Below are 14,352 nucleotides of genomic sequence, written 5' to 3'. Positions count from 1 at the left end.
CCCAGCAGCGTCAAGGCAGTCAAATCCTGGTGACCATCAGCAAACTGTTCTCTACAGATGTAACTATTTCAAGGATCCTTGAGACTGTGCAGGCGGAATCAATGAAGTGAAAGTGGCTGCCCGTGGGCAGACTGCACAAAATGAACTGATAACAAGGAATGCAGGGACCAACGGTTTGCTCTGGGTACAGTCTAGGCACGGCTTCATAGGGAGACAAAACAGGTGTGGAGGATTAAACACATGAAAAGTGAAATGACTGACTAAAAATCAGTACAAAACAATCTCTGAGGAGTATAGAACTCATCTATTAAAACAAGAGAATAACAGTTATTTAGTTTTGACCAACAGAAAAGAGCAGGTTAGCAGGCCAGCTGCCAGTCACTGAACTGGGCTGAACCAGGAGTCCTTGATAAGGTTCATTCATTCTTGCCCACTCAGCCCTTGCAGTCTGCTAGCACTAGTGCTGGGGAAATGGGGGATCGAGGTGAGTGGCAGAAAGGGAATCTGTTGTAATACTGATCTATGCCACTCACAGGCAGCCTCTCTTTATGTAACCATGTATGCATTGATGCTGTTCCTGTGCCTGGTGCCAGTGAGACCTGTCAGAATCAACAGCTGCCACAAAAAACAAATCTTGTTATCTCAAGGAGCCAGAATTTATGTTACCTTTACAGGACACAACTGAACCTACACGCTGATCCTCGAGTCCAGCTGCTGAAGGTGTTCAAGAACTCCATAGGGAATTGTAGGATTCCACATCCTGTAAGGGCGTGTTCAGAAAGGAAAGGTTTTAAGACGTGTAATTTATTTCACATTTTTGGGAGGTTTTGTTTTTTTGTCTTTTTGTGTTTTTTGGTGGCAGCGATTTTTTTTGTTGTTGTTTTGTTTTTAAGTTGCCTTTCCATTTTGAACATCATTCTATTCTACAGAAGTATTTAAGCTATGGAACAAAGGAAAATTCATTTTCATTTAAAAGAAAGCAGTCCACTCCCCCATACTCTAGCTGACTCTGGTTACAGGACACACTACAGTCCTGTCTCCCTAACTATTCTTTAGCTTCCTATCAAACTCCCTTCCCCTCAATATGTACTGGCAGCTTCAGTCTATTTAACCTGTAATGATGGCTGTTCATTGTTTATCCTTCAAATACAAGTCCTGCAGCACAGAGATCATTACAGTTGGAGGGAGGAAGCCAAGTGATGGAAGGCTCAGTGGAAACTGCTTAAAGCAGAACAAGCTTGCTTGCCTGGGGCAATGGAAAATTAATACTGCTGAAACCAGAAATGACATTTTTAACATTTGTGTGACTGCTTTCATATTTTGGTTATTACTTTTTTGTGCCTCATATAAATCTGACAAATACAGAAGACAGCTTTAGCATGAGTTCTAATTCAATTTGCAGATCTATTTGATATATCCTAGATGTATATGTATAAAGAGACTTACAGCAAGTTTTTTATATGGGGACATTTTTGTAGGCTGTCAGTCAGCTGTTGGGCTCCAACACCAGTTATTTTGTTATACTGAACACTGAGGGGGGTAAAAAAAACTTTGTTAATTCAGATCAGATCAAATACCAGTGCAAGCATTTCATTCAAAAGCAAAAATAATATAGGGGCTTATCTGTGTATAGGGGGGAAAGAAAAAGTAAAAAGAAAATAGATCCATGATTTAAAAATAAAAAATAAAAAAACACAAAAGGTCAAACTGGGACTCCATTAAGTTAGGTCATCTGTTTCCTTATTCCATGTACCTAAGGTCTTTCTGCATCTCCCCATGACTGTATTCTCCCAACTAAAACCAAATTTTCCTCTCCATCCAGTGACTGCTTATCCATTTTTTTTTCTCACCTCCAGATTGATTTGTCCTACAGCACTCAGATGTCATGGAGCTAAAGTTCCCCCTTTCCCCCGCTGAGCCAACAAGTCATATATACTCATCAGTAGGCATTAAAGATGGACATGGATGTTCCTCTTCAGTTAGCAAGTTTTGCACCTATGAAACTCTTCCCCTGTTCTGCGTCTTCCAGGTATTTTAATAAAACATTGACCAGTTAGTAACCGCCTGCTTGAGCTGCTGCCCTTGGGGCTCCAAGTGACATGAGCAACAGCCCAGCCACTAACTGGCTTCCTGGCAGAGTGCCTGTCCATGAGATTGGCTAGAGAATGAGCAAGGAATGAAATATGTCCAGCTTTGAGTTCCAGACCCAGCTGAGGGGCACAGCTACACCCAACAGTGGTGGAAGTATGCAGATTTGCAGACTCCTGGCACACGTGTCCTTCATCAGTGGCTGGCTATGTTACCAAGTACCTAGAGAACTATGAAGTCATTTCCTTTGCCATGGCCTATAATGGTTCCAAAGCATCTACGGTTAATTGTTCCTTAAACCCTTCCAACCACTGACTATCTAGACTCCACATAAGTGCCTTTTCCCTTCACACAAGACTGGGAAAAATGCATAGCTGTCCTATATGGAGAGGCAACAACAAGACAAGCCTTCAGCATTTCCTAGAAGCAAATCAGCCTTCTCAAAAATTTTCTGCCACTGCAGTCTAGGTTTTCAGGCAGATACGGATCAGGGATCATCTCAATCTTTCCACAACTTTTCTGTCTCAAAGAATGTCAGCTTCAAAGCCCAACATAACCACGCAGATTTTTTTTCCCCGCAAATTTTGTCTCCTCTACCCTCAGCATGGAAGACCTGAATGTTCAGTATCCAAGCAAATAAGCTGTCCTGAGCCATTTAAAAAGATTTCGTACTCACTCTAGCACTCTTAAAGATGCCATTGCAGGAAGAACAACTGCAAGATTTTCTGCTCCAAAATCACAAATGTTATTATTGTACAAGCTGCAGACAACAAAACCAGTATAGTTACAATCAAATAATGAACAATGTAAACAGATTATATATTAGATCAAGAAATTCTGGATATCATTGGTACATCTTAACTTCCAATTTTCCTTATCTAATTGCAGCTAATCTTTAAAACAGTTTCATGTTTTTTATATCAAGCAAGGCAAATAGCCATATACCTTTTTCAGCTTACACAGCTACAGCAAAAATAGGTCTAGGATTCCTGATGAATACTAACGACATTCCTGACTACTTCAGAGCAAATTAGAAATCTGCAAGAAAATGAGGCTCAAAGCTTTGGTGCACTGCATTCAAAAGATTTCAGTATGAGCAAATTATCCCAGAACTGCACACCACAGTTTCTTGTATTCCCCCTGAGACACTTCATTCAGGCCTATGCCAGAGACATAAATGAAGTGGAATGGGCCATTTTTCCCATACCAGCAAGTGTGCGCTACCTCATTGCTGGCTTAGCAAGCTCTGCATAAGCTTTCAATAGATCATGGTCTTCCATGTGAATTTGTATAGGGCATTATTAACCACTAGGTATTATGAATGGATTTAAAAATCAGTATGTTCACTGTTATATTCCTGAGATATGCTCCTGTATGACTACACTGGGTCATATGTTTATCTGCTCCCTACAGGCTTTGTAGTCAAAACTTGGCTATTGCAAGTTGTGTGCACATGGATTCTGTTTTCAGTGATTTCTGACAGAGACAGTAAGGTGTGCTATGTAAAACAATTGAACAGGACACAACCACTTACCTTAGTGTTGTTAATGAAGATAAGGAAGGAAGAGCTGTAGCTAGTTTCTCTGCACCCACATCTGTTATCTTATTCTGTGATAAACTACAGTAAATGAGATGGCTTTGTTAGCTGAGCACATTTATTCTAATTGATTAATATATGGAGCAAATTGATTTTAGATGTTGTCCCGAACAACAAAGGTGATGCTACGATACAGTGCGATAAGGCCTACAATTACCATTAACCCAAGACCTTTCCTCAGGGTTTAAGATAACACAGTTTCAAGAGTCTTTTCTTACAAAAAAGATTATCTTCTTAGTTAAATTTGGCACATTTCTGCAAAAAATGGAGAGCAGTAACTGGTAGTTCTCAGTCAAAAAGAAAAGCAGGAAAAAAGAAAGAAAAACAAAGACACAGAAAAACATTGCTTTAAATGGACCCCAGTATCTAGTTGTGTGCGCTAAATGAGACACTGCACATATTTACACTCAGAAATCTACTGACTTCAAAGGACTACAAAACTGGATAGTTTCTAGAGCAGTAAAATGAAAGCTAGGAACATATGACAGCAAACTACCTTTTCCCACTGAAAAAATCAGATACTGCTGCTCCTGTAGAGGGAGTTTTGACTGTGAGAGGCTCTGACTGGGGTTGACTACTCGTCCCTCTCCCACTCCCTCAGTAAAGTCAGAAGCAGCAAGATGAGCTCCCCTAGAATCTCCACTTCCACATTACTCCATTTCCTTTTGTTTTCTCCTGCCCTTTGATTTTTGCTGCCCCAAGGATATATCGATATATCTGCCTTGGTCTGGCCTTCATCGTTCTTCCCTGCATTGCTTTAACTTTTGAGGCAGCTGTCTGAAACGTTTAAATAAATCATATACACCTTGTTCTTTTTTTTTTTTCTTTTTTAAATGGAATGTGCGCACACTGTTTTAGGGAAAAAGTCAAATTATTATCCTTGAAAGGAAATAAGGAATTGTCATAGGATTAAGCTATTTCTCCAATGAATGTACAGATTAAATATCATCATGCCCATGGGTTAGTCATGCCCATAGTTGTTAACACACAGTCCCCTAGGCTCTTGGTTTGATTTATTTCTTTTAAAAGAATTCCAGAACTGTTAACCTTGAAACTTACTTCAATATTTCCAGTGATCTCAGTGTTGGAAAGACTTCAGATAGACTCTTTGCTCCTTCATCTCCTATGCCATTTTCACTCAGAGCATCAAGGCTGGGTGGCGACAAAAAAGAGAGAATTAGCTTCCCTTTTAATCTAAATTTTCATGGTTTATTCACCTCAGAGACCACTCTGTATACCTTGAGAAGCTCCTTCTCTGCAGTGGCCTCAATCAGCAAGAACCATCACACAAATTCCAGCTTCTCTAATAAGCAGCTTCCTGCTTCTCAAATTTATAGCCTAAGTTTTTTTTCACTAGTTGAATGGCTTGATACATTTCCTTTGATATGCAAATGGTAGCACTTAATGCCTCACTTCCACCATACACTGAAGACTATTAAAGTGGTTATGAAATAGCTGTGTTCCAGCTATGCTGAAATGAGATTTCCTGTGCACACAGAAACACGAAACTGACAAAATCCAGCAGATGCCCTAAATCCCTGCTTAAACATCAACTTTCCCGATAGGAAACATTAGAAATTAAGTTTTTCCTCATTCGGGTATCCAGATGGAAAGAGTTTTAGGTAGTCACAATTTCAGATACTGAATCCCCTTCCAAACTGACAGACAACACTAGGATACATTGGGCTTGTTCCAATTTCAGAGCACTACTGTTTTCCCAAAATATAAAAAGGCCAGATACAAGAGAGAAATGGCCAATAGATGGATCCATTGTGACCAAATGCCCTCTTCCCTCAGGTATGATGGCAAAGTACTGGCTACTGTTGCTACAATTGTTTCTAGTGTAAAGCAGCTTAAAATTCAGAAATAGATGGTTTGCCATGCGAGAGAATAAATAGTAACTGGAATTCTTAACAAATTATTTCTAAGGATGCTGCTGGTAAAGGAAGATGCATGTGAAGAATAAAACTAAATACTAGTTGTTTTTTTTTTTTTTTTTATCTTTATGTCTTTTACGTGGTACAAATCCACAAAAGCCCAGTTTCTTACAAGTGCTACCAGAAGTTGAAGATGCCCATTGACACCAGAGGGTGCACAGCACAGGCACACGTAGTAAAGCTAACCCCAAAATGCAACACTGCTGCTGGTTCAGTAGGAAGCCTGTTCTCTCCTGGTGCAGACACGAGAGTGAGTCCCTCAGAGACCTCACTACAATGGAGTCTGAGGCTGGAGCCCATTATGGAACTTGTATGAATAAATCAGAAATCCATGGGCACCCCGTGGGGCACTGCATGAAACCTTTCTCACAAGATATTAATCACTGAGTAACACACAAGGAGGTGACCAAAGGGCTATCAGATGGACCACTATTGAGCATCTTAACAGAGCTGAAGGGCCATAGTTCATATTCTGCAGTTATATTCACTGAATGTTTTTGTTGTTCAGTTTGTGCATCAAAACAAATATACCTGTTGGAAATACAGTGTTTCTTGGGTACATCAGCTCCCCCACCATCACAGGCTGCTGAGGAGCAGCATTAGCAAGGTTAATCTTTAGCATTACTCACTCTAAATGCTGAAGTGATGGAAATGACGGCAGAATTTCCACAAGTTTTAGAAATCCCTGAAGGCCGTATGCTGGACCTAGACTGGAAGAAAATAAATATATAGATGTGCAGCAGTTGTTTCATGCTCAGAAACAGCAAAGGGTATAAATCTGTAAAGTCCGTCCTCTACAGCTTCAGATGTAAGCTAGTTGACACTCCTCAGAAGCATCCATTCCCTACAGTCTGCAGGGAGGACTTCTGCTCTGAAGACTCCAGATGAGGATCAAGCAAGGCTAAGGTCAAACAGAACAGAGCTGTTTGCACAGAAGCGGTCTGCACAGAAGTGGCACATGCACTTGCTGTTCTGCAAGACTCCTCTCATTTGTTTTAGATTCCTATATTTCTGTTCTTTTTTTTTTTTCTTCAGGTCTTTCATTTTAAATATTATAATCTTGATAACAGAGATGAAAAAATATTCACTTTTTTTCAAACTATTGGTAATTCAGACTAACTTAATCTTAACATTCTACCGCAGCTCAAAGCATAAACTGAACTTCAGTGTTCCAGCTCCAAGTATTTGTTCATCATATTGGTCCTTCAGATACTAATCTCGTTTGGAGTTTCCTTGGTGTCAGAACATGTTCAGCCTAATTAAAAGGACTGGAATTTTAACCAAAATTATAAATTAAAAGAAAAGTAGGAGAGAAAGTGAGAAGAGAAAGAAGCATAAAATCAGAAGAGAGGCCAAGCACTATAGTTCTAGACTAGGTCAGAAGAAAAGAGCAAGAAACAGATGAAGACCTGGCGAGAGTTTTCCATTGCTCTGGTGCAATTTCTGCCCAAATTACTCCACACTCTACAGCAGGATACTTTTAGGCAGTAGAATGTAGAAAGATCTACATTTGGGGCTGCATACAGTTTGTGAAAAAAGTAGGTGTTAATACACCTCATTTTTCAAGCCAGTGTTTCGAAGTCAGTCTTCCTTCTTCCAGGAAAATGGTGCTAAAGATTTTATTTGGAAGGTGTTCTCTGACCTTTTCCTCTCATGGCCTAAGCTCTGATAGGCAGAAAACTAATGCCAGAAGACTCAGATATAGAACAGTTGAGCATTTCTGGGGAAAAAGTATTTCACAGGTATAGCACAATAAAGAAATTTTGCATACTGGAATGAGATCTGCATCTGATAATACAGAGGTAAATTTCTGTAAAATCAAAGAAAACTGATAGAACCATGTTGATCTGTACCACTCCAGGATCCAGAAATGGCATATTTTGAGTTTTGCCCATAAATTAATAAATCTAGTTGAGACAAACAAAATCTAAATAAGTGGGTTTTACTTGATTCTTTACCATAAACTAACTACACACTGTAGCCAATATCCATAACTCAGTCTTAAATGTAATCAAATGTCAATCAACAGAGAAGCATTTCACTTACGCAAATTCTATTTTTCTCAGGTTCTTTATGGCAGGAATTTCATAGCTGCTGCAACCAGAGGCATCTTGCATGCTAAATAAATCACAGTAGAACAAGAACATGAGAAATATTTTAGCAACCAAAACAGTGCATTAAAAATAAGTTCAGAGGGAATATGATCATAAATGAGCCTACCAATTGATCATCTCCTGCATTTCTACGAGGTCTGAAAGGTCACTGACGTCCTTCATTGTCTTTGCCTTAAAGGGATCGAGAACAAATTTTTCTGTTGACAGTTTCAACAGTTCATAGTCTTTTGTCTGTTCCAAGTATTTCCATAGCCTGATTGTATCACCAAGGGAGGCCCTGTGAAGTGATAAAACACGAAACCAACAGATAAAACTGCTGTTGTTGGGAAGTGCTGCAGGGAAGTGTCATCTACATGCAGCCCTATGAATGACCCTTCTATCTACAAAGAATGACCAACCTGAATGATGCCACATTCTTCAGGCCAACCAAGTCTTTCAGCCCTTGCATGTCAATGCTGCTGTTTTGCAAATCCAAGGAAAACTCTTTTCTTGACCTTTTTAAAGTAGAGTACAGTACATGAACATCTGGTGGTGTAATAACAATGCCCTGAAAAGACAGGTCTGGCTTGAGCCTTAATGTCACATGCTGCAAAAGATAATTGTATTGTGTTTCATATATGCAGTGTAAAAGCTCGAGTAACCTCTCTGGACAGAAGTCATTTATCTGCAACCTTCTAATACATTTCAGGAGCGTTTTCTGCTTCTTGGTTGATTGTTTTATTTCCTTATTAGAAAGGGAGCAGAAGTAGGCATCATCCTGGAGGAACAACAATCCAGCCAAAAATCGAGGCAGTAAATCTAACCAGTTATAAGGCTTTTTCTTCTTGGATGGAAAAGACAGATACTTCGTTAGACTTTTATCCTTCACATCTTCTGCTAATATAAGGTGGAGTGCACCCAAGAAATTCTGAATGACAAAATCGGAGAATGTGGTCCCAAATTCCTCCTCCTCAGTATCTGAATGTTCAGGGAATGCAAATGGCAGGAAAAATCCATATTTCAGAGCAAATTCTTTAACTTCCTTAGAAGGAAGAAGATCACTTTTCATGGTACTCCGGTGCTTTTCTCCAAGATACCAGGCTATACGGGCTAGTGTAGCAAGGCTCTTTTGATTTTGCACAGCTGTAACATCTGTTTGCATAGGTATTATCTTTTGCTGAACAAATTTCAGGAAAAGTGTAGTAAGAGTTGAAGGAAGGCCTTTGTCTCCCATTTCAAGTACTGTCTCACAGAGAAAACAAACAAATCTACACATAACAGGGCTGTAACAATGACTGAACAGGTACTCACTCTCTTTGATTAATTTCAGTGCATTATCGCAGTAGGGTAATCCTTCAAAGTATTTGGTTATGTACAATTCTCTCTGCTGAGGAGAGAATCCTACTATTTCAATAGTCTTATCCACTTTGGACACATACTGGTTCACCTTGTCTTTCGGTCTTGCTGTAAGTAATAAAGTACAGCCATTGAGTATCTTTTTTTGGATAAGTCCTGAAAGCAGCTCCTTTATACTGTACGTGTCTTTGCCAGGCTGTCTGTTTGAGCAACGAGAAAAATTCTCATGGTCTTGCAATCCTTCAAAACCATCAAAAACCAGAAGGACTTTAGCAGGATTTTGCAATATGTACTCAAAGATCTCTTTGCTTCCCTCCTGAGGTTTTACAAAAAAATCAAGAAGCAGATCCTTCAAGCTGTAACACTTCTCAGGCAAGCTTATTTGTTTGCAGTCAAACCAAAAAAGAAATTCAAACTGAGGAAACTCTCCATTGGACCAGTCCTGGCAGATCTTCTGTACAAGAATGCTTTTGCCCATTCCTGCTTTTCCCAGCACCACAATCACTTTAGTCTCTAAATCTTTACCTCCTGGGATTTGAAATATTTGGCTTCTTTCAAGTGATGCCTTTTCCTTCCATTGTAGACTGTAAGTTACCAGCTCCTTTTCCATTGCTTTTACACTGTTCTTCCCAGTCTTGGTTTCAATTTGGTTTTGCACGAGTGTACCATCAATAAACAAGTGATCAAGAGTCACTTCACGCTCCATGGCCACAGATTTGCATATGTCTCCAAAGTAATCCTTAAGCGCTGTACAGAAAACTTCCACTGACCCTGGAGAAATAACACAAACATGCAAACTGAAGAAGCCAGTCCAAAAACTACAACATTGTTTCAGAGTGTTGTAATTACATAATTGTAATATGGTCAAAACACATCAGCTCCCATCAAGCATTTAGGTCTGGATTTATCCCATGTAACTCCAGGTACTTCAATTGGCAGTGCAGGCACCATAGACACCTTTACACCTAAGATCTGAATCACTCTGGAGGTATCTATGCAACAGCTGAGTACATTAACCTCCTAAGTAGGAAGTACAGCTAGATGTCTAAAGATGTACAAGTCAAAGATCTTAAAAACAGGAACTGCGCTAAGCAACTTGGAACACCTTCACAAATTGTTGTGAATGACAATTCCTACAAAAGTTTCTTTTCTGTAGACAAGTAAACAGCAACATTTGTCAAAAAATGTGGAAGTTTCAAGTTCGAGGGATCTAAACTCACTTGGTCTTTTGAAAGGTTCTTCAGAAGGAATTACAGGAACTTGGACTTCTTTGAACATTTCTAAGCCTGGAGAAACATAACAATACACTTGAGAAAGACACCTAAATGGTCACTGGTTCAGTTTTACTAGTTGTAACAATAAGACTAGTCCAAATTTTCAAGTTCATTACAATATAAACCACGTACCATCCAGAGAGAGATGACTGTTTATTTTTTTACATGGGAAAGGTAAAAAAGGCTCCAAAGTGTACATTTCAGCTGACATGAACTGTTGCAGGCAGTATGACACTAAACAAGATGACACCTTCACAATGGTGTGAAGCAGAAGACAAATGATAACAAGCTGACATCCACTGTTCTCTTCAAATGTCATTGTGCATAAATTCACATTCACACATAAGACTTCTTTATGTCATCAAAAGTAAGAGCTTCCTTTTGTTATTCTATACCTCATGAGCAGGTATTATGAAAGTCACAGATAAGTGACATGTAAAAACTTGACTATTGGTAACAGAATTTACCTATTACTCTTCCTGACAAAGTACTGTCACTGTCCAATTTTCTTTTTTGTTTTTTTTTTATGGCTGTTTTCAAACTACTGCAGACCTTTGCACTTCATCAGATGAGCAGTGTCTGCCATACACAAAGAAAACTGGAAATTTTATCAGAAAGTGTATTTTCTACAAACATATGGTTAATGACAAAGCGTCAGTTCTGACAAAATGTTTGGTAGCAAAGGCTTTAACGGAGCAGGACAGAGACTAACAAACCTAAACTCACCAATAGTCTTGTGGTAAACACATTCAAGAGAGATGTGAAAAAAAAAAAGAGGTTAATTTCCGTAGCTTTGCACAACTGTATTTATTATCATAATAATTGGTTCATCTTGATGTAGAATGTGGCAAGAAACAGTACAAAGCTTAATCTCTTGGAGATCTGGAAATTAATTCCTATTATGCACAGCAGCAACAGGGGTAATGGTTAGAGGTCAGAGCAGTTTCTGGCAAGGAAACACCCACAGACTTCTGATAAGTAAGTCCCTTCCAGTAAAAGAATACATTTGATATAAGAGAGTTCTCTCCTGGTAGAAGAAATATCCATTTAAGATATTAAATAAAGAGGGGATATGCCTGTGTTTGATTTTACTAGTTATTTCATTTAATAAAAACAACAGAATGGAAAACCAAGAAAAGCTGTAATGAGACATTTAGATGGGAAGCAGCATTGGCCAAACCAATCAGGTGTTAATGACATAAAAAAAAAGTAATGGTTTGGTATCTTATGTGCTTTTTTTTTTCCTGCATTAGGAATTCTGAGGTTTGTGACATAGTCACATACGTTGTGCTGCTGTAAATCAGACGGAATTACTATTATCGTTTATTCCCCAAAGCAGCATCTGACATTTACAAGTATTTCCCCACATCTAGGGTTACTTGCCTATTAATCCCCACTTTAAAATTTTGCTCTTATGGGCTGTGTTAGCCACCAGAGGGCAACGAAGCACTTGTACTAAGCTGCAAGTAGCTGTAATCACCAGGATACACAGAGGTAAGAAACTGAGTAACCACTGAAATCAAACTCCCAGGTCTAAAGGCTGAGAGTTGGAAGTGCAAGGGAAAGTCTGCTACAACAAGTGGGGCTGTTACAGCCTGACCAAGACTCTGATATATATATATATACATATATATATATGCATTTATTTATAAGCCTTTCTGTATTAGGCGTCTGCATCATTTAGTCAAATAACACATCAGTTTGGTTTCGGGGCTTCTATAAGAGCTGACTGCAGTCTGGCTTCCAGCACAGAGCATTTAAGATGCTCAGGACGAGTACCAGCACAACTTCCAGTTTTGATTGTGCTCACACACATTGGCCTTTTGTAATAGTTTTAACCAGGTAAGACTGGTCTTTGTAGCAAACTGAATTGGCTACTAATATATAACTGACCCAGTAGCTCTACAACCCCTTATCTGCCTCATTTTTTGCCTACTAGACTAAGCAGTCAGTGATGAATACAAAGGAAGAAATGCCTCTATTTTTTCTTCTCCTGAATAAGGTCAACATGAGTAAAGCCTGCAGGGTTTGAACTGGCTTTGAGTAGAAGGAATGTGTTCCCTCTTCCAATCCAAAGTACTGTACATATAAAAATTAATTTCACACTTACCACATACATTAACTGGAAAACTTGGGGAAACCATTGTTTCAGTGGAGGTAGTCAGTGCTAGCAAGAAACGAATTATAGTTTTGAGTGTATCACAGCTACCAGTGACCAAAATGAGGGAGCTTAGCACCTTGTTGGCAGCAGTGACGTTCCAGTACTTTTTGTCTACTTACGTGGATAATAGATTATTGTACTTACCTGGGTATGCTATAATACTTGATGTGGCATTTCCAATTAAAAAATTGTTTTTCTGCTGAGCAGGATCTGGAAAGTCTATATTCTCTTGTTTGTCTTTCATGCCAAGGGGTAGACACTCTGGAATCAAAGGTGCTGAAGATCCTGAAACTGACAGCAGAATCATTACTCTCCTGTTTTTAAAGGCTCCTTGTTTCCAAAAGTTTCTAAAAACAGAAAAGGTTTTCTCAAAGCTACTTATCTTTCCTTGTACCTTCAGGGCAAATACTCCCAGCTAAGAGTTTATGAGTTCATAGAATCACTTGAGGGCCACAGAATCCATTAAACAAACTGTTAAAAGGATGATGAATGTGAAATATAAAGGATTACCCACCTTTTAGTAACCATTGTGTTTTGACAGTTGAAAACCAAAGTCTGTTAATATAAGGCACAGTACTCAGGGCAAAGTCTGTAAATGTATGGACCACAGATCCTCCAGAAGAGAAGAAGTGTAGAAAATGTACGTATCCACTACATACCTGAATTCATTTCTACCATTCTTTGCACTATCTTTCTCACAGAATTGTACAACACAAATGTACAAGCAGCATTCTCCCTCTCAACTTGCACCAGGGAATTTTTTGACGATGGAGTGCTTGCAACTCAATCACCCACAGCCCCGAGTTTTTGTGGGTGTTACACAATTTCTTATGCTACTTTGTGCTGCCTCAGCTAGCTTCAGATACTCCAAGACTTCCAACTTGAGCAATTGTTTTTGATTCCTTTCCAGCACAGATTTAACAGCAAAGGCTATTGGACTGTGAGTCTTTGTCATAAGCACTTGCCAGTGTACCCTGCACACCCTCTACTACACAACATGATTAAAATAAAGTGACTATCACTAATCACTTGGATTAGTACTTGCTTTTTGTGAACAAAATTCCACACTAGATTTTGCTCTACTACTGCAAATACACTAATAGTATATATCACTTCAAATATAATTACCTAGCAGCCCTTTACAAACACCTGAATGAGGAAGAAATTGAAACTAAACACGTTTATTCATGAAAATTTTGTGATTTCATATTCTTAAGACCAATAGATAATTATTTAGTGTACATTAAATAACTGTTCTCTATTTTTTTTTATCAAACAGTATTTCAACAATTAAAAGGAAGATTCATTCTATTTCATTATGGCAATGCACTTCAAATTTCCCTTGAATATTTTCATTGTCTTAGTGGGAGCAGTTTTAAGTGCTAGATTGAAATGGCTGCCATATTTGTTTTTTCCCCACTATTGTTCATGGTCAACAACTGGACTTACAAGATAGAAAAAATCACCCTGTATAAGAGCGCACAGGTATAGCTGTCCTGTACATACCAGGAATTACAAAACTTCTTCCCAGTGCATTGATAGCGGGGACAGAAAAGGACATGTGCTGGTGAGTTAGCGAGGTGGAGCTAGCTGGATGGCTGCTGAGAGGCATAGCCAAGAAACTGCCATTCCTTGTAGACACTGCAGGGGCATCCACTTGGAAAAAAGAAAACAGGAGACAAAAACAAATGGAGAAAGTTATTTTATGGCTAGCAGCTAAGTGGGCCAAAGGAGAGGTCTTTCAAGAAGAGGTCAGATGGGAAGGGAGGCTTACATGTAGTGCCTGATTTCATCTGCTTAGTGAAAGTTTCTTATATATCAATTGAGATACACTTCTTTGCTTTGA

At 39.0% G+C, this 14,352-nt stretch overlaps 1 protein-coding gene across 3 annotated transcripts in view; it reads right to left on the bottom strand.

The window, feature by feature from the left end:
• The window catches only part of CIITA (class II major histocompatibility complex transactivator), a 33,887-nt gene that overhangs the window by 3,057 nt on the left and 16,478 nt on the right, over positions 1–14,352 (bottom strand). For all 3 annotated transcript variants that reach the window (XM_013189456.3, XM_048053762.2, XM_048053761.2), the window contains 12 exons: positions 14,013–14,162; positions 12,651–12,797; positions 10,292–10,357; positions 8,135–9,842; positions 7,843–8,013; positions 7,669–7,740; positions 6,252–6,332; positions 4,745–4,837; positions 3,623–3,706; positions 2,765–2,848; positions 1,447–1,530; positions 667–760 (listed from right to left, as the gene is read on the bottom strand). In XM_013189456.3, coding sequence (XP_013044910.2) covers positions 688–760; positions 1,447–1,530; positions 2,765–2,848; positions 3,623–3,706; positions 4,745–4,837; positions 6,252–6,332; positions 7,669–7,740; positions 7,843–8,013; positions 8,135–9,842; positions 10,292–10,357; positions 12,651–12,797; positions 14,013–14,162 — 2,813 coding nt within the window. In that variant the 3' untranslated portion in view covers positions 667–687. The remainder of the gene's footprint in view (positions 1–666; positions 761–1,446; positions 1,531–2,764; positions 2,849–3,622; positions 3,707–4,744; positions 4,838–6,251; positions 6,333–7,668; positions 7,741–7,842; positions 8,014–8,134; positions 9,843–10,291; positions 10,358–12,650; positions 12,798–14,012; positions 14,163–14,352) is intronic.

This window comes from Anser cygnoides, chromosome 15, assembly GCF_040182565.1.
Source record: "Anser cygnoides isolate HZ-2024a breed goose chromosome 15, Taihu_goose_T2T_genome, whole genome shotgun sequence".
Lineage (NCBI taxonomy): Eukaryota > Metazoa > Chordata > Aves > Anseriformes > Anatidae > Anser > Anser cygnoides.
This window is presented reverse-complemented; position numbering and strand designations above follow the sequence as displayed.